The sequence below is a fragment of the Podarcis muralis genome, chromosome 10 (assembly GCF_964188315.1).
Source record: "Podarcis muralis chromosome 10, rPodMur119.hap1.1, whole genome shotgun sequence".
Lineage (NCBI taxonomy): Eukaryota > Metazoa > Chordata > Lepidosauria > Squamata > Lacertidae > Podarcis > Podarcis muralis.
Genome location: NC_135664.1, coordinates 4122141 through 4146590, shown reverse-complemented (window position 1 = coordinate 4146590; position 24450 = coordinate 4122141). Strand labels below are relative to the sequence as shown.

The following is a 24450-nucleotide window of genomic DNA, read 5'->3' as shown; positions in this document are numbered from 1 at the left end:
AAGAGCACTGCTGGTATTTATATTCACAGGATACAGAGATGCTGTTCTCACACAGAGGGTTTCCATAAGCCTCGAAAGCCTGTACACAGACACACACACTTAATATGCAACAGGCAACACAAGGTCTCTTCACCTCTCCCATGTCTCCATCCATTCATCCTTCTCTGCCCCTTTACTCATGCTCCTGTTGGGTCCTATAGGTATCCTCTGTGAATAGGTGCTACACCTGTGCTCTGTGGATCATGCCCTAAGTAATAATAGAAACCAGACTTTCGTATCTGAAATTTATACACTATTCTATCTGCAACCCTCCACCGATCACCCTAATTCAAATAAATACTTTGGTCAGGGAGAGAAAAAAGTCGGCAGAAGGAGAATACAATGATCAAAGTTCTAGCCAAGTAAAAACTTATAATGATTGATTAATGGAAAACAGCACTTGTACTCAGAATGCCAGGAGTATTCCGGCTCGTTATAAAGAATGGGTTGAGACTGCAATAATAGCCTTTCGCCTACCTGCTTGGTCCTGAGCAACCAGTAGGGGACTTGCTTCGTTGTTTTAAAGAGAACCTGCTTTCATGTAATATATTTAGGAATTGGGTATAAACTTTTTATTCTTACTGACTACTGCATTACTAGCTGATCTAGACAGGGTTGTTCTTTTTTAATTATTCTTTAGCAAATGTTAAAGGGTGTATTAGAGGATTCTTCGGGAGAATAATTGCAAATTAGCATTTGCTTTTTTGTGTGTGCTAAAGCTTGATTAGATGAATTTTAACAGCCCACTGAAAGCAAAATTCCCATTGCCTTTGTTGCCTTAAAGACCTAAAGCAAGCCTTCTGCTATTAGTCAATCTAGCAAGTGAGATTATTTGAAAGAAGGAAAGGACAGTGTAGCTACACATTCACACATTCTAAATTAGATGGAGGAATCATAGACACAGCAGCAATATAAGAATCAAAAGGTGGAAAGACACCTTGGCCGCCTAATTTCTTGTTAGTGAAAATGAGGCTGGCAAAGTCCCAGGCACCTCAATATTTCAATGTTTGCTGCAAGAATAAAACACTTCCCTCCCGCCCCAGAAAATATCCTTTCATGGGTATCAGTGCAGTTCAACAGTAATTTTTTAAAATACCCCAGTGACAAAAAAAATGGGATATTTAATATTTTGCAATGTTTACATTATCTGCTAATATTAGTATATGTAAAAAGCTGTACACAAATGAAGGTGCAAAAATTCCAATATTCAGCTTCCTTTGGTCATTTTCTTAAAAATGAAAATAGTGCTCTTTCAACACATCTAGTCCACACACCCCCATATGACACCTACAAAGCAACAGGCTTGTAGTAATAATTGCAGCCAACAAAAGTATAAGTTATTGATTGGTATATTAGGCACCCAACTCATGACTGTTAATTTTAACTACCATTAAAAGGTTAACTATATTTTATAAAAAGTGAACTGCACTTTAACTACAGTGGTTTATGCTTCCTATGCTTCAAGCTACAAGTGGCACTTAAAACAGGTTGGTGGGAGAAATCTATGAAGGCGATGCTGACACTGTACACCCAGCTCCAAACGTGTTACATCTTCTGGCTATTCTGCCTCTTGTACATGGAAGCTCTCTTCCCTGAATAACTGCCACAGTAAATGATAATTTCCACTAAGTAAAGCATGTGGGAAAGTTATGAAACCCACATGTGTTCAACAATTTACCATTCATTAAAGGCTATTTTAAAGTATTTGAAATAGAACTTTGATGCCCACGACATGTGGTGGGTGATCCAATATTTCATTGATGGTAAGGTATCTTAACAGTTACACTGTTAAGTACACAATGAATCACTTAGTCCTAAGCACATCTGCTATGATGTAAGCCTTACTGAACTCAGATATTTCTACAGTTAGTATGTTTAGGCCACTGTACATTCCAAACATTTAGCTTGTATTGGGAACAGTAAAATAATACCACCCTCTCAAGCTGATTGCTAAAAGGGAGATTCCTTAAAGACCTTGTGTTCTATACTTTATACCTGAGCAAATGGTGTGTTAAATTCTCCCAATTTCAGAACAGAATGTTTTTAATTTGATTTATTTAGTCTGAATGGATCCTGAAAATAGGAAGCAACAAGGTATGCCTCATACTCATTTTCAGATTGGCTTTTAAAAATACCATTAAATAGGGATGGTATTTTTTAAAAAAATAAAATAAAAAACACAAGCACACCTAGACATAAGGCTCAATGAAATTCAAATAATTCTATCCTCAGTTCATGAAACATACCACACAATCATCACTGCTTGGACAAAACATTCAAATTAATGCTCTAAACGAAAAGGGATTCTTTTCATTTTAAAACCATGAGACAATACAAAATATTTTGGGACATAACACCCATCTGAAATGTGTAAAAGAGTACATTCCATCTCATTTTAAAACCTCTTTTTTAACACAAGGCAATGCTGTGCTTGTTTTCTGCTAGAACAATTTATAAATAGTTACATATGCAGTATCTCCAAGTTTAGCTTGCATATCATTCTAGAAATCTGACAAGTTCATACTGAATAGTGTTGCCTATATATATGTTTTGTTATGTGTCTGGTAAAAATGCCAGTAATTGTTTGTTAGTTTGTTTTTTAAATCATACTAGATGAAGAATTACCATTGGGAGACAAAGTACAACAATTTTAATCAATAGGTGTTGATAAAATATTTACTTATTTAAAATGGATTTTAATACATGCATGTAACCATGAAACAAGCATATTAAAGAACATTTACTGGTAGAAAATTTATAAGGCAAAAGATTAACAACAAAAAGTAGGCATTTCTAAACGGCTGATTATTATTAAATAAATATTCCTGAAAATTCAGAAGGTTTTTTCCCCTCCCCTAAATGCTGTACTTGTAAATTGTATATCATTTTGAAAGAATGAACAAATGAAAGACCCTTCAAAATACGAGGATGAAAAGGTCCAGGGATTGTTTTGCTTTTAGTTGCAATTATTATTTGGAACCAGCTTTATAACAGCTCATCAAAAGATTTTGATTTGTTGGCCTCTGCTTTCTGGTTTAACTACATCTGCATTTAATTCTTTACTTGGCAACATACTGGATTTGATTTGTCTTTGTTTGCTTCCTGTACTAGAAGAGGGGATTTCTAGTTATTATTATAAACCACCTAACACATCTTCAAGCAGCACCTGTAACTTCCCTTTTCCTTTTTTAAATAGGCATCTTTCAGCTCTCCTACTGGTTTATTCCCCAGCCAAAACCTCATTTCTCTGCCTTGAAACAAAGGAATATTCTTGCAGGATACTTTGGAAATGAAACAGCCTGTGTTGTGGACAGAATCCATAAGGTCTACAGTACTTCTTTCCGTTCAAAGAAGCAACTGTCTTAAGAGACTGTAACACCAAGCCAATTTGTTTCTTCTGTTCAGCTCCCTCTCTTGAGCAGCTTATCTTTTTTGCATCTCTGGTCCTTGCTCCCATTTTTCTTTCCTCTAACCATAAATGCAGCGGCCAAGTAATCAGCCTGGCTTAGACACACATTTCTGTACAGTGCAAGTCCCATTAAAGTTTTAGGCATTCAACAGCAAGTGACAGGATACATCTGTGGTAAACCCAAACACTAACCCTCCCACTAAACCAAACAAAAGTAGGGATGGAAAATTATGACAATTTTTTTTCAGGCTGGGCAGTTTTGCTAGTGGAGGATGCTTTTGCTTCAGAATGGCAAAGAGCCAGCTCAAGGAAATGTGATGGTAATGATGGTGGAATCCACCAGCTTGAGCAAGGCTTCATTTAACCATTCTAAAAAGGTGGGATTCCTAGCCCAGCTCTCTCCCTTCACTTTCTCCTTCTAGCCATGAGCCCAGCCCCTTCTGAGCTTACACTCGGGGAGAGGAAGCACACAGAGAGATCCGAACCTCACTGAACCAGCTAGCTAATTGGTGAACTGCACTCAGAACAATCCCTGTAAAGTCCTCCTTCCACACCAACTGAACCAGCACAGTACACTTTCTATTTTCCAAGAATGCAGGCTGCTAGCATTGCTCTGTGTGTGTGTGTGTGTGTGTGTGTGTGTGTGTCCGTGTGTTTTACCTCTGCATAAAATGTGTTACAGTGAGTCATTCACACTAAGATGCTTAATGATGGTGGCTGCCTAGATTTAAGAACTAAAGTGTTTCTGAGGCAACACAGACCAGTCACCGCAATTCTTACTTTAACTCTCCCTGGCAAAAAAACCAGACATTGGCCTATTTATTTATTTTCTGCCTTCCTTTCTTGATGTGAACCTCTTGCCCTGCTCTGGGCAAGTTTTCTGCTAATCACTGCCTGCTGCTTTCAAGATGCTATCCTGCACTCATGCAAGGCAGCAAACGGAAAGCAGACCATAATTAGCAGCACTCGCCGATGCATCGCCTAACGAGATCATCGCTAAATCTGAGAACACCCCGCTACCTCGCATAGCATGTTAGAACAGGGGGAAAGGGAGAGGGAGAGAGAAACCCACCAACTGCTCTGGTTTTGCACATGCGTGGATGCTTGCAAAGCCCCCCACACACGCGCAAAGCCAAGCCTGGAACTGTCACAACATTCATGTCACACCCGGGAAGCACGAAGGTTACAATGAGCCTTGGAAAACTTAAACGTTGCGCCGTGACTTCGGCTTCAGGGCCTTTCAGGGAAATGCATTTCTCTAGACAACACAGGCACGCTTTGCTTTCAAATGCTTCTTCCTCCTTTTTTTGCCCCAAATCTCCACGAGGTCAAAACTGCCATTCAAGTCCCAGCGGCGGCCAGGAAACGAGAAACTTTCCTCTGAGCCCATCTCTTTGGAGATGCTGTCGATCCCTGGCCGGAGTCTCCCGGGCTGGGCTGGGCTCCGGCGGGCAGCCGCAGGCCCCTCAGCCCAGCCCGGACCCGACGGGCAGCCTACCAGTTGCTACTCTTCTCCAGCTGAGGGATCCCTGGCCGGCTCGCTCCGCCTTGGCGAGCCCCGCCACTCCGGCTCCTCCCGGCTCCCTTCCTCGGGCGAAATCTCCTCCGCCCTGCCTGCCTCCACTTCTCTCTACCATGCAAGGAGAGCCTGCCGGACTCAGGTGGGACTTACGTGGTGGCCGAAGGGAAGGGCCCGTCGGCGGAGAGGTTTATCACCAAGGACTGCAAAAGGGTCAGGGTGAAAAAAAGCCACCAGCCAGCAGCCATCTTCCTGATCGAAGATCGATGCCCCCTTGCCCACAAGTGCCGGAGAAGAGGAGGAGGAGGAGGGTAGAATAATAATGATGTTGATGATGATGATGATGATGCTAGTGGTGAAGTTGAAAAAATAAGAATCGGGGCGAGCACGGGAGGAACAAGACTGATCAATCAATCTCTCCCTCTCTCTCTCTCTCTCTCTCTCGTCTTCTGCGCGAAGCCACAGGCAGCGGCTCCTCGGGGGCGGAGAGGCGGAGGGAAGCGGCGGCCGCGCTGGGCGGGTGGAGGCGGGAAGCGGGAGACGCAGCCAGAGGCGGGCGGGCGAGGCTCTCGCTACTCGGGCGGCGGCGGCAGCTTCTGCGCGCTGTGATCCGCCGCCATCGGGGCTACTTTTGTAACAGATCCCGGCTCCCTCCCTCCCTCCCTCGCGCGCGCACGCCTGGCTCTTTCGGGGTGGGTTGGTGCGCGCGCGCGCGCCTCCTCCCCTGATTTATGCCCCCGATTGCAGGCAGCCGGGGGGGGGGAAGGAGGAGAGGGCGGGAGTCGCGAAGGGAGAGGTGGGCGCCTGGGTTTCCTCCCGCGTCCGCGATCTGGGGGCGGGGGGGGAGGGGGAGTCCTACTCCGAGGGAGAGGAGCTTCGCCATACAAGGGAATGGAGGGAAACTCCCCAAGTTCAGGGTCTGGTCTTCCCCGAGGTGCGAGCAGGGCGGGGCGGGGTCTGGCCCAGGCTGCTGCAGCCGGCATGCTAAGGTGCTTCTTCTTGTTGTTGTTGTTCTCGTCGTCATTATGATTAGAAACTATGTGCCGCCCGAAGATGGCAGGGCGCTTCACAACATAAAAATGCAAAAGTTTGATCCATGCCGAAGTCTGGCTGCCAGGCAGGTAATAGAGGGACTGGGGTTGCAATGGGTTGCAAAGGTCTGGATGGCACTCGCCTCGCGAACATCCCCTGCAAAGGAGCTGGAGACAAAGCACGCCCGGGGGGATCTTCCAGCTCCTCGGCCATAGGTGAGTGCAGAAGGGGGCAGCGCCAGCTCTGTGTCATCAGCGAGGATCCCAGGGCCAAGCTACGCATCTAAGAAGGGCTCTGACTCCGAAACATGGGCATTTATTTGTTCGATAGCGACTGAACTGGGTGGTTGTTGTGCTTCCATCTGCTGAGCGAGGGGCAAAGTGAACAGATTCTAATTAGAGGAGGGGGGGAAAGATGCAGCCAGAAAGACTTTAATCTTATCATTCAAGAGAGAGGAGGGGGGCGAGTTACAGCCTGCAGAACAGAAGATTTCCCTGAGGGGTGCCACCCTTTTCCAAACACACAGCAAACCTTTACCAAGGAGAACTGCTGCAGCCTCTGGCCATTAGTCATTATCAACCCCCAACTCACTCTCTCTTGACTTCTCCAGGGCAACCAGGTAGCTATTCAACATGCACAGAGACAGGGATGCACACACAGCCCTCCAGCATCACTGTAGCAGCCAGGGAGAAGCTGGTGATGCCCCCATGGTTTTGTCTTGTCCCAGCATGGGCAGTTCAAAAGTGAATGACAGACCCTTGATGTAAGGGCTATGACATTTCATTTCTTTCATTTATTTATTACTTACATTTATTACATACATTTTTAGTGCCTGGTTGTTGTGATCGGAGTGACATTCCTTTTTCTGACCAGCCCTGCTTATTATCCTGGCAAAGGGCATGTTTGACAGCTGGCTGGGTTTGGGTTGGGCCTTAAAACCTTTTCAGAGAGAAGTCTGAGAACTCTGATTGCCGGCACAGATTGCTGCCCTCCTGCCCATGGAGCTATTAGCAGGGGTAGGCAATGCCCTGCCCTCCAGACAATGCTGGACTCCAACCCCCGACATCCTTGACCATTGGCCATGCTGTCTGGGACTGATGGGAGTTGGAGCCCAAGAACATCTGTAAGGGACCGCATTGCCTACTCCTGAGCTATTGCATTACTTATACCAGTGTTTTGCAAACTTGGGTCTCCAGCTGTTGTTGAACTACCACTCCCATCATCCCTGACTACTGGTCCTGCTAGCTAGGAATGTTGGGAGTTGGAGTCCAGCAACAGTTAGGGACCCAAATTTCATAAATGCTGATCTATTCTAAGGAGAAGAGGGACGCGGGTGGTGCTGTGGGTTAAACCACAGAGCCTAGGACTTGCTGATCAGAAGTGAGCTGCCGTTGCTCGGTCCCTGCTCCTGCCAACCTAGCAGTTCGAAAGCACGTCAAAGTGCAAGTAGATAAATAGGTACCGCTCCGGTGGGAAGGTAAACGGCGTTTCCGTGTGCTGCTCTGGTTCGCCAGAATCGGCTTAGTCATGCTGGCCACATGACCCGGAAGCTGTACGCCGGCTCCCTCGGCCAATAAAGCGAGATGAGCGCCGCAACCCCAGAGTCGGTCACAACTGGACCTAATGGTTAGGGGTCCCTTTACCTTTACTAAGGAGATGAGCTGTGGACTCTTCCTGGCTAAATGCATAGGGAAAGGTACTGGAGAAGTTTGTGATGTCACTTTATTGTTCCTGCAGTTACTGTATGCTGATTAGTGCATTGACTCACGGGAGCATTGTTATCGACACTGAGATTGCTCTGTGTCATCATAATTACTAAATACACTATGGGAAGGGCTGTCTTTGTTGCTGTGCTGCCTTTTTTGGTATTGCTATATTACTGTGTTTCTGAAGAAGCGGAGGATACAAACTAGTTCCGGTATACCAGAGTAAGATCCATTCCCGTTATAGGAGGGTCTTGCATGTTTATGAAATGATGCCTTGTAAAGATCTAAAAGGTAACAGGCCAAAGGCAGGCAGGGATCCTGGTGTTTGGCAAATGAGCAACAAACTGTGAATTCTGTTTTGAAGCAAAATCCCTCCTGGAGCGCAATCCTATACATGTCTACTCAGGAGCAGATCCAATCAAGTTCAAGGGGCTTACTCCCGTTAAATGTGTTTGGTTGCTGCTGCCTAAAGATTCAAGCTCTGACTCCAAGCAAGAACTCCAGATCTTTGACTTTGGGGCTTGATTTGACCTGAGCTATGTATATCTCATGCTATTTTAAATATGGAACATGTTTCTCATTGTAAAGATACAAACATCTGGTTCTCCAGATCTTATTAGTGTGCTGCTTCCATTATTCCAGACCACTGGCCATGCCAGCTGGAGCAGAGAGGAGCTGGAGTCCAGCTACATTTTAGAAGCTACAGGTTGCCCATTCCTGCTTTAGAATAACATGGTTACTAGCACAAGACTATAAATGCCTACTCAGAAACAAGCCCCATAAAGTTCAATAGGGCTTACACCCAGGTAAATGTGCATAGGATTGCAACCTAAGTCAGCTAGTAGTTCATAACAGAAGTGAAGTTTGAATTGGGGATTTGGGGCTTCCATTGCTCCATCTTTTTCCTGTGATGCTACATTACTGGTCCAGCCAGTAAAACTATCAAGTAACTAGTGTTGTGATCTGAGAAGCCAGGACGCCCTAGACTCTGCCAAGCTTCACTCATGAGCTGACAAATTCTGTTATGCTCCATCCTGGATCTACCAGGCTCTGTTCCATCTCTGCTCCTCACCTGCCAGGCTCTTGGCTTGGCTCCATTCTCTACTTCAGTCCAGAGGACCAGTATATTTAATCAAAAGTGTGCAACCCCAAAATAGAATATATTCAATAACAGGCACTGCACTGACAGTTATTGGTGCTCAAGAGCTGCTTCAGGGGCAGCTCAGGCCCCCTGGAATCTGCCCGGTGGTGGGGCTGGCCCTGCACTCTGGCCAAAGCCATGAAAACAAAGATTGAAGAGTGGGTTTCAGGCTCCGAGGATCCATCCCATAGTACAAGGCAGGCAAGAATAAAAGTGCCTCCCATGATGCCAGCTCCCTGTGTAATCATATTTCATCTTTGTCTCTAATCCATAAAATTTTCATTCTTAAGTGCTTAAAAGCACCACTTATTACAGAGAAGATGCAGCTTTGTGGCCGAGCGCATGTTTTATTATATGCAGCAGGATCAATTCCCCACATCTCCAGTTAAGGACCCTGTGGAAGCCAGGCAGTGAAATTATTCAGACTCCAAAGAGTCCCTAAACAGGCCGTGTTTACAGTGCTGGGCTAGATGGGCCGTTACACTGCCATTACAAGACTCAGCCTCGCCCCTCCAGATATTTTTGGCCTACAACTCCCATGATCCCTAGCTAGCAGGACCAGTGGTCAGGGATGATGGGAATTGTAGTCTCAAAACATCTGGAGGGCTGAGGTTGAGGAAGCCTGGTATAGTCTGTAACCACAGTTAACATCCTGTTTCATAGAACTGGATATGAGCAGGTTTGGGAGGCAGCTTCCTATAAAAGATATAAAGAAGACCATGCACCTAATAAAATAAATGGGGTTTGTTCATTCTATTTATTTTTATTAACAAATTTGTATACTGCGGTATATCCATTTAAATATCCATTTAAAAATACTAATATATGTTATAAAATATCAGTAAACTTTAAAAGCAAGTTAACATAAAATTCATAATTCATAATTCATTGTCATGCAAAATATTGAGATAAAATACAAACTTATTTTCATTAATATAATTTTGCTATTATAGTTTTTCTTGTTTCTTTGTTTTATTTCATTTTGAGTTTGAATGGGATATGCTTAAATGCTGTCTTTCACATTTTGTTTGTTCTGTTTCACTTTTAAAAAGAGCATCCTTCACCATTTACATATGCAAATAGCCTTTCTACATTTCCCCCTTTGCTTGATTAGTTCAAGATTAGTGTCAGTCCTAATGTAAATATGAGCAACTGATCCAAATATTCTGGAATGTCTGTTGCACTGTGCCCTGCATTGAATCTTGTATGAGGTTTGGCAAAAATGTCAAGTTTTGCTCTCAAAATTTGATTGGTGGCGGGGGGGGGGATAAATATCACATCTTACCAGTTTTAGGGAAACTACTTCAAACATTTACTGTGTTGTCAGAGTCAATCTAGGACATTGCATTTGTCATACAAGTCATTGATTTTTTTAAAAATAAAAAAAGCGGATACTATTAAAAATTCAGATTAAGATTATAGATTAGAATTTTTGCAAGTGTATTTGAGAAGTGCATTCGCCTGCATTAGTTTCAGCTCTAATTGAAGTGTAATTTTCTAGATATTGTATGAGAAATAATTGCATGGAACTCCTTTTAAATAAACATCCTAATGGGAAGAGTTTTTTCAAGGCAACAAACTAAGTCATAAACTACACTTAATTTATAGCTACTCATATAACCAATATTTATATGGTTGTGCTTACTGCCATATTTCCTTGCCCTGACAACACAAGCAGTGTCACCCCCCACAATGGAAAGTATCAAACTTTCACAAAGGGTATCATAAATCTAATCATAATCTGGTTAGCATGGCTATATGAATAGGCACCTAACTCCTAACTTATAGAAGCTACAGCTCAAGAGGTGGGACAGCTCCCAGGTCATCATCCCCCCCCCCCCCCACACACACACACACCGTGTTTTAAATTGTAGCATGTAGGCTGATAAAATGATAGCTTTCGTTTTTCTCAACATTAATTATATGCCACACAGGAGCCCATACTTGAAGGCATTGCTACGAAAACACTTGCAGTTAGAGCCTGCCTGATACCTCTCATTACAAGGAATTTTAAATTGCTTATAACTCCCCTCCACTTAAAATGCATCTTTGAAAGGTAACCCTTGAGAATATATGGATGCTATTTGGTATCCTCTGTAATTCTATCTGATTACCATCAGCCTTGCCTCTTCTATACTTTCTTCTTCAAATGAAATATCTGGGTTTTCTCCAGTTGATATTTGCTTATCATTTTCATTCCAATTTATTAAATGAGCTTGATTCTTCTCTGTTCAAGACATCCGTGCAAGTTGCATTCTCTTTCATTTTATTGCTGTTCAGCTGTTCAGAACAGACTTGTTTCAATGTGGAAAATGATTTTGTATTTTGTGTTCTCATTGCTTCTGAAAGGCATAGTCTGCCCTGCAGTGGCCCCTCTGCATTCCTAAAACAGCACTCCCAATATGGTGTTCTTTTGCAATGATCAATGTAAATAATAAAATGTAGAAGTAAAAATAAAAACACATTGAATGATTTCTTTCTTTCCAGGAACAGTGCAATCCTGTGCATACCACTCCAAAAAGGATTTTATTTTAGAATGACACCATGCTCCTATCCATCATTTCCCCTTAGAATATGAAAATATATCATGCTTCTCTCTCCTAAATAATCGGGCCTTCTTTTCCTGAACCAATGGCAAGTTTTCAGGGGGACAGAAAGCAATATATAGATTGCTATATACTATATATATATATGTAAAGCTAAAGGGACCCCTGACCATTAGGTCCAGTCGTGGCTGACTCAGGGGTTGCAGCGCTCATCTCACGTTACTGGCCGAGGGAGCCGGCATTTGTCCGCAGACAGCTTCTGGGTCATGTGGTCAGCATGAACTTGTTTGTTTGTTTGTTTACTGTATTTATTTATTTATTTATTTATTTATTTGAACTATTACTGCCCTTCAGTTCGAGATTTCCAGGTGGTTTATAACACAACAAAACTTTATTTTTGTTTTCATATTCAAATAAATAGTGAAGAAAACCTTAGCTTAGAGCATCTAAAATTTTAGTTTAGGTTGTTCTATGTTAGCTTAGCTTGCACTATAGGTTTTGGCTACCATTAAAAAAAAAACCCTTATCATTCTAAGACCTGATTTTCAATCTAGCCATTTCCCAAAAGTTTGTGTACAGATATACAGGCTACGTCAAGACAATTGGCCTGTTGTCATGTTACAGGTACGAGTGGGTGTGAGATCTGATGCATGTCACTTTAAAAGAGTTAGAAGTGGGTGGGAGGGCATTTTTAAAGAATAGGATGCCACATTTTAGACATACTTACAATTCATGCTTAGCTAAAGGCATGGTTCCCACCTTGTTGTTTGCAAATTCCAGTATACAAGAAGTTATGCTTGCTTTAAACTTCAACACTCTAAAGAGTCTGGACCTGAGCCATCAGAGAGCCCACCTGCACCCGGACTGACAGACTTACACACTAAGATCTCAGTCAGAGGTATCACCTTGGTCTGTGTGATGAGTAATTGAGAGAGAGAGAGAGAGAGAGAGAGAGAGAGAGAGAGATCTCATTCTCTCTTGTGGATCTACACCCTTGAAAATCTCCCCCGTCTCTTTGCTGTGGCAGGCAGTTATGTGTCAGGCTTTCCAGAAGGCCTTAAAAACTCATTTGTTCCAATTGGCCTTCCCTGAGTATTTTTTGGTCCCAGTTGCTGAATGGGTGCTGAAATATTTTTATGTTAGAGCTTTGTGAATCTGTTTTAGCCTTAGTTTTAGTAATTAGATAGATAGATGGATAGATGATAGATTTATAAAAGATGATAAATAGATGATAGATAGATAGATAGATGATAGATAGATGATAGATAGATAGATAGATAGATGAGAGAGAGAGAGAGAGAGAGAGAGAGAGATATGATAGATGATAGATGATAGATAGATAGATAGATAGATAGATAGATAGATAGATGATAGATTGATAGATAGATAGATAGATGATAGATAGTAAGCTGCTCTGGACAGGCTTTGCCTGGAAAAATGGCATATAAATGTTTTAAAATAAAATAATTTCTCTTGTAAATTATAACTCATATAATGTTGGCATCTTATTCTAAACTCCGTCTTTCGTTTCTCATCGGTTATACTCCTGCCTAAACTGAGGATGGACTCTTCTTTGTAACAACATTAATCACTCTGTTTATTTTCTCAGGCTTTCCAGATGGATTTATTAAGCAGTGGCCAACTATCAAGTCATTGTTAACTCTACAGGACTCCCTTCTTCCTACTTATCCTTTCGGGTAGCATAAATAACTAGCCGTCCAAGTTCAAGGCTAGGCATTATCTTCCAGAAGTGATTTAGACGGAGGTGCCCACAATTCTCAGCTGTTTGTTTTTCTCCTTTCTCCTCATTCACTTCTCCTTTGACCTTTCTTGGCCTTCTCACCTTTCCTTTGATCCCATCTGAAAAAGCTTCAGGAGACACTTGTTAACATATGTCAAAGTGGACAAAAAGTTAAGGAGAAAAAAGGCGTCCCAAAAGAAAGGATGAACTGCCTAATAGACAGGAAATGACAAAAACAAAGATTAAGAAGGGAAACTAAGAACAAAGGGAGAAAAGAGATAAAAGCAAGAACTAGAATTAACCAAAGTGAAGCGAAGCAAGGAAAGAAGGAACAAAGGAAGGTTAAGACTAAGGCCCAGCTATAGAGGGGCCATTCGTGCAACAGAGATGTGTTCGTTCAATAAAGTACTTAGCTGTAATAATATGCAGTTGAATTACAAGAGAAAAAGATGATAAGAGGAGTGAGAATAACAGGAGAAAAATGAAGGCCAATTTGGTTCTGTTACTCAAATGCATGTTCTCAGATAGAAGGCATTTTGCACATGCTCAAAGGTACTTTATTCTTGGATCACTTTACAAACTTTTGCAAAACATTGTGCTCTGCCTTGAATAAAGGCATTCTGCCCATGTTCTGAGACTCTAGAAAGCCAAAACAATACCATAAAGCCTCAATACACTTGTATTTTTGAAATGAGCTACTAATTATTATAAAAATGAATGACGACATTTGGGAAAGGTAGTCTTTTTTTAAAAAAAACTTAAACAATGACTATGACTTCAGGCTGTAGAAAATCAACTGAAAGTTTTGGTTGTTTAATCTGCCAGTTGAAACTTATAACCCTAATTTTTGCTTTTGGTGGGCAATGAATAATTTTCATGATGGTTACCCAATTTTCTTTGGCATATTGTAACTGAGTATTAAGCCTACAGTATAATAGGGGGAACACACTTAAATAAGGCAGCTATTATTTGCCATCGCTTTAACTTAATTGTATTGTGAGTAAAAATGTGACTCTTCAGCCCTTACCACCATTATTTCCCAAGAACCTCATGGCTCTTCTTACAACCACAACAAGGGTGACAAAAGATATTTGATATTCTGTTTCACTATGTGAACATACAGTGAGAGTAAGTAGCAGAATGCTGGCTTCTTTCCTGAACACCGAATAGCAAAGGGAAGGGTCATAGCTCAGTGGTACAGGGTATATATTTTGCACTCAGAAGGTCCCAGATTCAGCCCCCCATTTCCTTAGGTGGGGCTGGAATGTTCCCTCTCTGAAACACTGCAAAGCCACTGCTGCTCAGTGCAATGGTGCTCAGTTAAATGGAGCAACAGTCTTACTTGGTACAACACAGCTTCCCATGGTCCTCTGTTGAGAACATAAGAAGAGCTTGGCTGTTGGGCCAGGCCAAACAAGGCCTACTCAAGCCAGCATCTTATTTTCACAGTGGCCAAGCAGATGCCGGGGGGGGGGGGCAAGTCTCCAAGCAGGACCTGAGGGCAGCTGAGCTTTCTTGTAATCCCCAGTGAGTGGCATTCAGATGCACACTGCATCCAAATGCAGTAGGTCAGGCACGTCCAACAGGTAGATTGTGATCTACCAGTAGATCACTGGATGTCTGTGGTAGATCACTGGTAGATCACCCCCCAAAAAAGCTAAACAACTTTGGCTCCCTGAACCTTGACCTGAACCCCAAAAAGGGGGGAGATCACTGCCAGTTTTTAACTCTGTGAGTAGATCGCAGTCTCTTGGGTGTTGGTCACCCCTGCCATTAACATCATTAGTCACTGACAGCCTGATCTTCCATCAACTTGACTGATTCGTTTCCAAAACCAGCCAAATAAGGTAGCTCTACAGGGGTTTCCCAAATGCCATGTTGCAGGACTACATGCCATGGAAAAGAAATTACGAGGGAGATGTTTTTATCTGGTATGGGTGAGAGAATCTAGAGCAGGGAAGGACACAGAAAGTGGTTGACTTAAGAGGAGACAGCAGCCATGAAGGGGAACATCAGAAGGAGAGAGCACAATGAAGTGAAATACAAATGAAAGATGACTTAATTTGTGTGTCTGTGATGAGTGTTGATGCTAAAGAAGGGCTCTTAAGCTTTTTTTCTTTGTCATTTTTATATTAAAAGCTCTACTGAAAGTCAGTGAGAGATGTGTGGTCTTTGGAGGGAGTCTGCATATTAATGTGCAAGAGCCATCTTCAAGAAGTATAGGAAGAAGCGAGTTTAACACAAAGTCTGGAACCCTTGATTTAAAACCAAACACTGGAACAGCCTCCAACCGAAAGTTCTCCTTGAGCTAATTGAAACAGAATGTTCAGAGATGTGTCTGAATATTTTTAATACATGGTTTATAAGCTCAGTAACTCAATATGTAATTGTACCCAGCCTGCCAAGAGGAATTGCCAAGTATTAGGTGAACCAGGGGAAATATTGCACTGCAAAAAAATAAAAATAGATCAGTCATAGGCTCCTGAATGTGTGGGTGGAATTTGAAAGCAACAATAGGATAACAGTGCAGTTTCAGTGAGTGGGGGTAGGAAATTCATGCTTCAAATATAGCCAGTACATCTGTTTACTAACTATTTTTACCTACAGCTGCAAATATCTGAAATTTCAGAGATTTTTTTACTTATCTAAGACAATTTTTAGCCTCTATAAATAACTCCCAACTTCTTTTTTCTTCATAGATGAAGTGGTAACAATTTGCTTTATTCCCTCCCACTGCTGCCATAAAAATGGCCTTTGAAACTCTCAGATCACCTGATGGGTTGCTAAATTATTGTTTCATTTTATACAAGTGGTTGTGGCTCATTTCTGACCCCTGAAAACAGAGGTTAAAATGGGAACACTCAGGGACTTTAAAGCTATTGCCTCTGCTGCTCTTTCTGCTTATGGCTGCCATAGATTTGAATGTTCCATCTACTTTTGCCATGTACTTTCACTGTGGGAAGTGGGGGAGTTACTGTTTCAATATTTCATAATAACATTTTAGGCATTGTTCCACGTTGGTTATACATACTAGAAGGAAAACCTAAAGACAGAGTGGAAGGGGATTTCCAATCCTAGGTCCGCATTCCAGTCTGAGGGCCACATGCCGATGGTGGGTGTGGCCAGAGGCAAAAGTGGGAGGAGCAATGAATGTAGACTAGTTTGTACACATACTCACAGGCCCCTCTTTATCCTCTAACCAGCAGGACCAGTGAGAGGTGAGGCTTAGAGGGTGTTCTGGAGGCCAAGCAGAGAAGCCTGGAGGACCACAATTAGGATATCAAACTCATAGCATTGGTTTCTCAGCTCTTGTGCTATATTGGGGTGGTTTCACAGGACCTCAAATGTTCCTATGGACTGCATCCAACAGCAGCTGTGCCACAGTGAAAAGCTCACACAAGTCATGGCTGCTGGTTTTCATACATCTCTGCTACCCACTTAAGTCCCAAGTTCCTGGAAAAGCTACAGCAAAGAACTGGGGGCCTCCTGGAGCAGAAAGGGATATGGTGTACAGAGGGCTGCACTGGTTATGAAAATTTGATGCCCCAACATGTGAAACAATGTGCTTTCCACTAAAGAACTTTTCACTTTCTCCCTTTTTAAAAAAAAGTTTATTAGTATTTTGCGAAGTAGCAAACAAGAAAACTGAACATCACAAGAAATCAAACAAGGTTATACTCAACACAGACAATTTTCTCCTCATTCACATTGTGAGGTATTTTCCCCTTCTTCATGAAGCTGAGTAAGACCAGGGGAGGACTCTCTGGTAATCTTTTGTAATAGGACGCCCTGAGTGAGGACAAAAATTGGCAACCCCAAAGCGATATTTTCTCTCTCTCTCTTTCCCTTTTAAATAAGTAAAATAGGATTTTATTCCTGAATGCATCTTTTCGGTTATAGATCTTCTCAATTTTGAACCCCCTCAGTTCAGCGTCCTGTGAGGGAAAGCCACCCACACCGCCCTAAATCCAGCACTGGGAAGAGGGCACTGACATACTGCTGCAATCATAGAAACTCACTGTACCAAGGTATTCTTCCAAAATGACTCCTGTGCTGTAGGAGACTGAATGCCCTGTACACTGTAAACATGAGTATGTTTACAAAAATATGAATGAAAAACAGAGCAACTTAACCCCTTAAAATCATAGAATCTTAGAGTTGGAAGGGACCCAAGAGAATCTCAGAAAAGTTTGTTAGTATGTGTATTTTTTCCCCCAGCCAGCACAACACACCATAATTGGGAAGCCCAACTTTGCAACCATAGCTCAGAGATTATTTTTCCAAGACCTGGAAATTTCCATTCTGGCTGCTATGAAGAGGGAAATTATAAAGTCTTTCTAGGGCATCTCAAATGCATCTGAGGATCAGTTCCTGGATCTGAGATATCTGAGAGAGGACCTTCTCTGATGTGCATCCTCTTCCACAGTCTCTCTGTCAGGAGCCGGAGTCAGGAGTAGGTCCGCAATAAAAAACATTAGTGTCAGGGTGGATCTAAAAGCTATAAATAAGTTAGAAATTAGATCGTTACAACAAAAGAAAAAATCTGTATGGAAAATTGTGTTTTTAAATTTCCTGCTATCTGGTGCCATCTGGTGTTGCATTCAAATCGCTGTTTCTTTACTAATGTATCTGAGTCCTCAGTGAAAACTATATTCAAAGAAAGCAAAACAGCACAGGTCTATTGATCACAGCAACTCTGGCTAATGAGACAGTTGCGGGAACTGAAGGCGCCCCTCTCCCAGTTCCTTCCCCAAAAGCCTAAGACTCTATCATCTTGCCTCTCGTTGTTCCTCCCTCTTCATTTCTCTGTGTGCTCTGGGAGACTGGGAGTGGTGGTGGTGGAGCTGGCTGCAGCAGGAGGGGGAGACACTCTTGACTCTTCAGCAGCCAGCCTCATCTCTGTCTCCTGGCCCCTCTCCCCTCCTGCCTCAGAGTCTAGACTGCCCTCTGCCACACCCTCTTCCTGCTCACTAAACCCTGTTGCCTCTTCAACTTCCAAACCTCCTCCTCCTCCTTCTCGTCTGCTCCCTCTTCTGCCTCGGACCACTCATCGCCATCCCACCACCAATCCCCGGGCTCTGGGCTTCTTCCCCTGGGGGTTCCCATGGAAGTGCCTCCCACCACTTCTCTGTGTCCAGCCAGTCAATGATAGTATCTCAGATGCACCTGAAGACCAGTGTCTGGGTCTGAGAAATTTGAGGGAGTGCCTTCTCTGATGTGCATCCTCTTTTACGCTGAGATAGTGCCAACTACTGAAAAAGTAGTGATTATCACTGGGATAGCTTTTTCTGCTATGACCCTGACATTTGGACATGACCTCACACAAGAAAATTACCAAGTCCAGGAGCCTGGCCACTTTAAGCAGACTTTTAAAACTTTTTTTAAAAAAGAAAAAAGCTTTGAGCTGCTGTATATGCTAGTGAAAACTCGTTGCCAATGGTGCCCAAACTTCTCATTCTCTGTGTTTGTTGGTGTCTGATAGTTATTTTATTGGTTCATCTTCTCACTCACCTAAGAATATTTTATTAAAGGCAGTATTAAAGGCAAGTGTTTTTTTAATAGAAACTGATTGGAAGCTCCTTCTGTCTTTCTCTGCAGAGGACACTTAGCTTAAAGTACATCTGTTTGTGACTTCACTGGATGTATAGACACAGAAAAAAGCAATTGGGAATTTACTGTACCATCATGGCCTGCCGGAGGTCAGCTACATTACCCTACAAAGAGCTGATTGCACAATGCAAAAAGTGTCTCCTTCCTTGTAAATCTAATAGTTCACTCTGTCAGGTTCATCTTGTAGCATGACCCCAGCCCTTTGATTTGTAATTTTCTTCATAGAAATGCCTTTTACATACCACATCCATATTTCATCTTGACATGTTTATTACTGATAATTTTCATTCAGTTTAGCAATAGACGTTATTCATTAATGGCTGTGCAATTCCCTGCAAAACAAAAGGCTAGAAGCAAGTTCTGATGCTACCATAAATACTTGTTGAGATAGCTGAATACCACCCTGTGTTCATTCTACGTTTTTCTCAGAGTAAAAGGTAAAGGTAAAGGTACCCCTGCCCATACGGGCCAGTTGACAGACTCTAGGGTTGTGCGCCCATCTCACTCTATAGGCCGGGGGCCAGCGCTGTCCGCAGACACTTCTGGGTCACGTGGCCAGCGTGACAAGCTGCATCTGGCGAGCCAGCGCAGCACACGGAAACGCCGTTTACCTTCCCGCCAGTAAGCGGTCCCTATTTATCTACTTGCACCCGGGGGTGCTTTCGAACTGCTAGGTTGGCAGGCGCTGGGACCGAGCAGCGGGAGCGCACCCCGCCGCGGGGATTCGAACCGCCGACCTTTTGATCGGCAAGTCCTAGGCGCTGAGGCTTTAACCCACAGTGCCACCCTTTTCTCAGAGTAGACCCCTTAAAATTAATTGACTTAACTTAATCATGGTCATTATTTTCAGTATATCTGCATTAATTTCAGTGAATTTGCCCAGGGGTTGCAAACTATTCTAGCAGCATACTGGTATCACAGAACCAATGGCTTTGAAATAAAATATGCTCTTAGAAGGGACGCGGGTGGCGCTGTGGGTTAAAGCCTCAGCACCTAGGACTTGCCGATCAAAAGGTCGGCGGTTCGAATCCCTGCGGCGGGGTGCGCTCCCGTTGCTCAGTCCCAGCGCCTGCCAACCTAGCAGTTCGAAAGCACCCCCGGGTGCAAGTAGATAAATAGGGACCGCTTACTAGCGGGAAGGTAAACGGCGTTCCGTGTGCTGTGCTGGCTCGTTAGAGGCAGCTTGTCACGCTGGCCACGTGACCCGGAAGTGTCTGCGGACAGTGCTGGCCCCCGGCCTATAGAGTGAGATGGGCGCACAACCCTAGAGTCTGTCAAGACTGGCCCGTACGGGCAGGGGTACCTTTACCTTTACCTTTTTATGCTCTTAGAAACATAGCAAGCTATTTGGGAGCTGGGGTATGGAAGCAATTTGAAGCCACACACCCCTAATTTGTACTTTCCAAAACAATATGCAAACTGAAACAAAGCCACTCTTTGAAATTCACACATCTCCAAATTTTGTGATTTGCAGCTGTCCAGTCAAATAATGCATAGAAAAAGAATAACATATTATAGTAAAATGTACAAAAAATGCACATATTGGTTAAAATCAATGCATATGCAAATGTTATTAGTGCTTCTCCAAAAGATCAGACTTTTTGCAATAAGGAAAGTGACAGGAAACTGTGCTGGAAAGTGTGGGATACCACTTGCATGACAAAATATAATCTAACCTACCTGCAGACAAATCAGAATGAATGCTCAAAAAGTATCCAATGTTGCACAATCTCCCTACAAACACTTCAGGGTGGATGCTCACTAAACAGGTTGTCTGGTAGTGAACAGTCTTCAAGAGCCCTTCATTACCTTAAGGTCTGGGTTGGTCGCCTTTTTGACTTATCATTCTATGTGTTGTGTATCAGTTATATTCCAGTCATTCAGATGCTGGGATTTCAGAAAAGATTGGAATTATTTGTCGCAATTCACAGGGGGGAAAAACAAAACAGCAGAAAGTTTGGAGGAGAGAAAATTGAGAAGCAGCACCATTGCTCTGTCAAAACCTTGCCCTCTGTGAAGAATCCAGTACCTCCTACTGCCAATTGTTATAACATTTCAAAAGAAAAATAGATTCCAATAGAACTGTGAGGCTAGAGAGCAAAAGGAAGCATTTGCTTCGCAAATCGGCATGTATTTCTTCTTTCTCTGAGTGGCAGCTGTGTTGGCCTGTGCAATGTGTCTTAGCAATTTTCTTTTCTTCTTTTGACAATGGCTGCTGCCCTTATAATCCTTTGCAGCTTTGATGGCTTTTTAAGGCCTGGTGTGTAAATGAATAAAAAAGCAATTCCAAATGTGATGTGCCATGTAACTCTCACAAGAATGAAAAGCAAAGCTTGCAAATACTTAGTTGACAAATCTCTGGATTATTTCTTAATAACAGATACCTCAACAAGTCACTATTTGTGGTTTGGCATATTTCTTGGCATTTAATGCATGCTCTCTCTATATATAATGCCTGCAGTTGCCTTGCTTTATTTCATTTTGAAATTGACTTTTGGAGCAACTGTCACAATGCATCAAGCTGCATTTGTCTTTCAGCTTTGACTCTGCTCAGTGTAAGGAAGAAAGGTGATAGCAACAGGTGGGCGGGTGCCTTCCATGATGAAAGAACCATGACAAAGACTTGCCTTGAGAACAGCTGCCTGATGTATTAGATTAAATCATATTAAGTCATATTAAATGTATTGAATTAGATTATATTGGATTGAGCAATTTGTGAATCTGTGCATGGTGTTGGACTCTACCTCCCATCAGCATTGGTCAGCATGACCAATGGTACAGGCAATGGGGGTTGCATCTAGTGATGTCTGAAGGGCCTCAGGTCCCCCCCCCCCCCGGGCTTACGTGAAACTAAGGAGCAGTGAGAAATGTTTGGGTGTGTGCAGCAGGGAAAGGCTACTGACTCTGTTGAGATTCACTATAATCTATTAGACAGAGAGGCCTCGGTTCCAATTTGACAGAGAGACCTCAGTTCCAATTCAATAAGCAAAATGTCGTTGACCTTGGTCCCCTATCTGAAAAATTGATTGTAATATCACATTATTTTTGCAAACCATGTTATTGTAGGGGAAGTGCTACAAATATGTATTGGCATTAAGCAGATTTTCATCATGACCTCAGATGCAGAAAGATGTGTTTGTTTCAGAAGCATTTATATACTGCCCATAATCACATGAAAGTTGAGGGTGGGGTACAAATCATAAAAAGGAGCAATCCCATAAAACACAAGCAGAACATAAAGGCAACAGATAACATATCAAGTGGACTAATGACACAAAAAAAGCCTGGGAAAATAGGGTTAGAATCTTGCATCCTAGGGATGAGGAAGCTGTGGCTCTCCAGACAAGGCTGGACTTAGAAGGAGGCAGAGGGTGGCAGTTGCTGAGGTTCAGGGAGGGCACAGAGCTGTGTGTGCCATGTGGCTTGCCCTATACACCCCGCTGCTAGCCTCTGCCCTCAGGTGTAGTGGAAGACAGTGTTCTTTCACCAATATTGGAGTAGATTCTTAGCCAGCCCAGTTGGCTTCTCCATGGGCCTTGGAAGAGAGTGTCTTCTTGTCCTTCTCCTCAGGCAGCCAATGTCTTGTTGGACTCTCATCATTCCTGATCATTGGCCATACTGGCTGAGGCTGACGGAAGCCGGGGCTCCTGCACTGCCGCTGTTCTTTTGTCCTAAGAAGGGTTTGCCACCTGGGTGGCGCTGTGGGTTAAAGCCTCAGCGCCTAGGGCTTGCCGATCGAAAGGTCGGCGGTTCGAATCCCTGCGGCGGGGTGCGCTCCCGTTGCTCGGTCCCAGCGCCTGCCAACCTAGCAGTTCGAAAGCACTCCCGGGTGCAAGTAGATAAATAGGGACCGCTTTCTAGCGGGAAGGTAAACGGCGTTTCCGTGTGCGGCTTTGGCTCGCCAGAGCAGCGATGTCACGCTGGCCACGTGACCCGGAAGTGTCTCCGGACAGCGCTGGCCCCCGGCCTCTTGAGTGAGATGGGCGCACAACCCCAGAGTCTGTCAAGACTGGCCCCTACGGGCAGGGGTACCTTTACCTTTTACCTAGCTGTTTCTGCCCCATAGAACAGACACCCCTCCATGTTAATAGCAGCAAAGGCCATGGGGAAAATTTGCGTTGGGGAGATCCTGGCAAGCTCCTGATATAAGAACAGATTTGCGCTTCTCAATAGTGGGAGATACACAAAAAGTCTGTATTGGAAAAGTCAAGGTGGTGCACTTTGGTGTTCAGGAAAGAGAAAGTTAATGGGATACTGGGTGGGTGTTGTAGTGCAGTTGAAGGGAACAGGACTGAGCAATTAAAGAACTTAAGATACAGATGGAATCCTTAATTCCTTGTTCAAGGAATAGAATAATAAACCTTTCAAAATTTACATTTTGTTTTTATTTCTTATTCTGCCATCTAGTGGTTTCTGTCTGTAAGTTGTGTTACTATTATAACCATATAAACTTTAATATTTGCCAAGCCAGGAAAATGCTTTTACTTAGTGCCATACCATATAAGGTTCCAAATATAACTTGCTGTTTTGTCTTGTCTTAATTATTATCATTGATTTGACAAAGGTCATTGTGTAGAGGGCAGAGAAATTGTTTTATGGTGTGGCAGTCTCTCTCACTGGTCAGGTTGAAAAGCCATCTATCGGTGATATACCAGTCTTTTTACTGCATCTGCTGGGATGTTCTGAGTGCTGGTTATGACCTATAAAGCCCTATATGGATAAGGCCCAGGCTATCAGAAAGACTGTATTCTCCCATACAATCCTGCTGGGGCTCTGAGATCTTCAAGGGAGAGCTTTCTCTCAGTCCCGCCACCCTTACAGCCTTGTTTGGAGAAGACGCAGGATAGGGCCTTCTCGGTGGCTGCTCCCAGACTTTAGAAGTCCCTTCCTAGAGAGGCTAGATTGGCTCTGTTCTTGTTGTCCTTCCACCAGCAAGTAATTACTGGTTTATTCCTGTAGACTTTGGGGAACTGGCTGCTTTTAACAGGGCTGTGCTATTTTTACCACTATATTTTAATATATTTTTATATTGTTTCAATTTTATTATAGTTTAATTACTTTTTAGCTATAATTATGTAAATGTTAATGCTTTCTCCTTGAATCCCAGTTATTGAAGAGAGATGGGATATAGAGGTGCAAGAGAAGGCGACACATTGGACTGTTTCCTCCCCTTGCTGCCAGATCACGTTTTGGACCTAGACAGATTCTCTGTGATAGGCAGTGGCTTGTGGGGTCCATGCGGTACCTTGAATCCCACCCTCTTGGGCAAGTGTTAAAAGCTCTAGGCCCTGGGAGCACCCCCTGGAACACAGCAGATTCTAAGAGGGAAATAAACTGGGTAAATCTTTTGAATTCAGACTTAAAATGGCCCCATCAACAGAAACCTTACAATGTTACAAAGTTATGATTCTGTGGTGCATCCAAAAAGCCCAATCATAAAGCAAATTAAATGAGTCAATTGCATGAATAATTCAATCAATTTCATAACAAATAATAAACAGGTAGGTAAGTAGGTAAATAGGTATGCATGTATGTATGTATGTATGTATAAATAAATAAATAAATAAATAAGAACATATATATCTTGATCTTTGCATTTTGTAGATTTTTTTCTCTGAATTAGAACAGTAAAAAGCTAAGTAAATGCCCTTGTAGTAATAATAAGTTTAAAAATAATAATAAGCAGAACAACATGCATGGAACAGAT

The 24450-nt window shown here is 42.9% G+C and overlaps 1 protein-coding gene across 5 annotated transcripts in view; it reads right to left on the bottom strand.

Annotated features, from left to right (window-relative positions):
• Window positions 1-5642, bottom strand: part of CACNA2D1 (calcium voltage-gated channel auxiliary subunit alpha2delta 1) — a 385544-nt gene extending 379902 nt beyond the window's left edge. For 4 of the 5 annotated variants that reach the window (XM_077935727.1, XM_077935728.1, XM_077935729.1 and 1 more), the window contains exon 1: window positions 5121-5642. In XM_077935727.1, coding sequence (XP_077791853.1) covers window positions 5121-5215 — 95 coding nt within the window. In that variant the 5' untranslated portion in view covers window positions 5216-5642. The remainder of the gene's footprint in view (window positions 1-5120) is intronic. The other variant, XM_077935730.1, reaches the window with a different exon arrangement.
• Between the last annotated feature and the right edge of the window lie 18808 nt (window positions 5643-24450).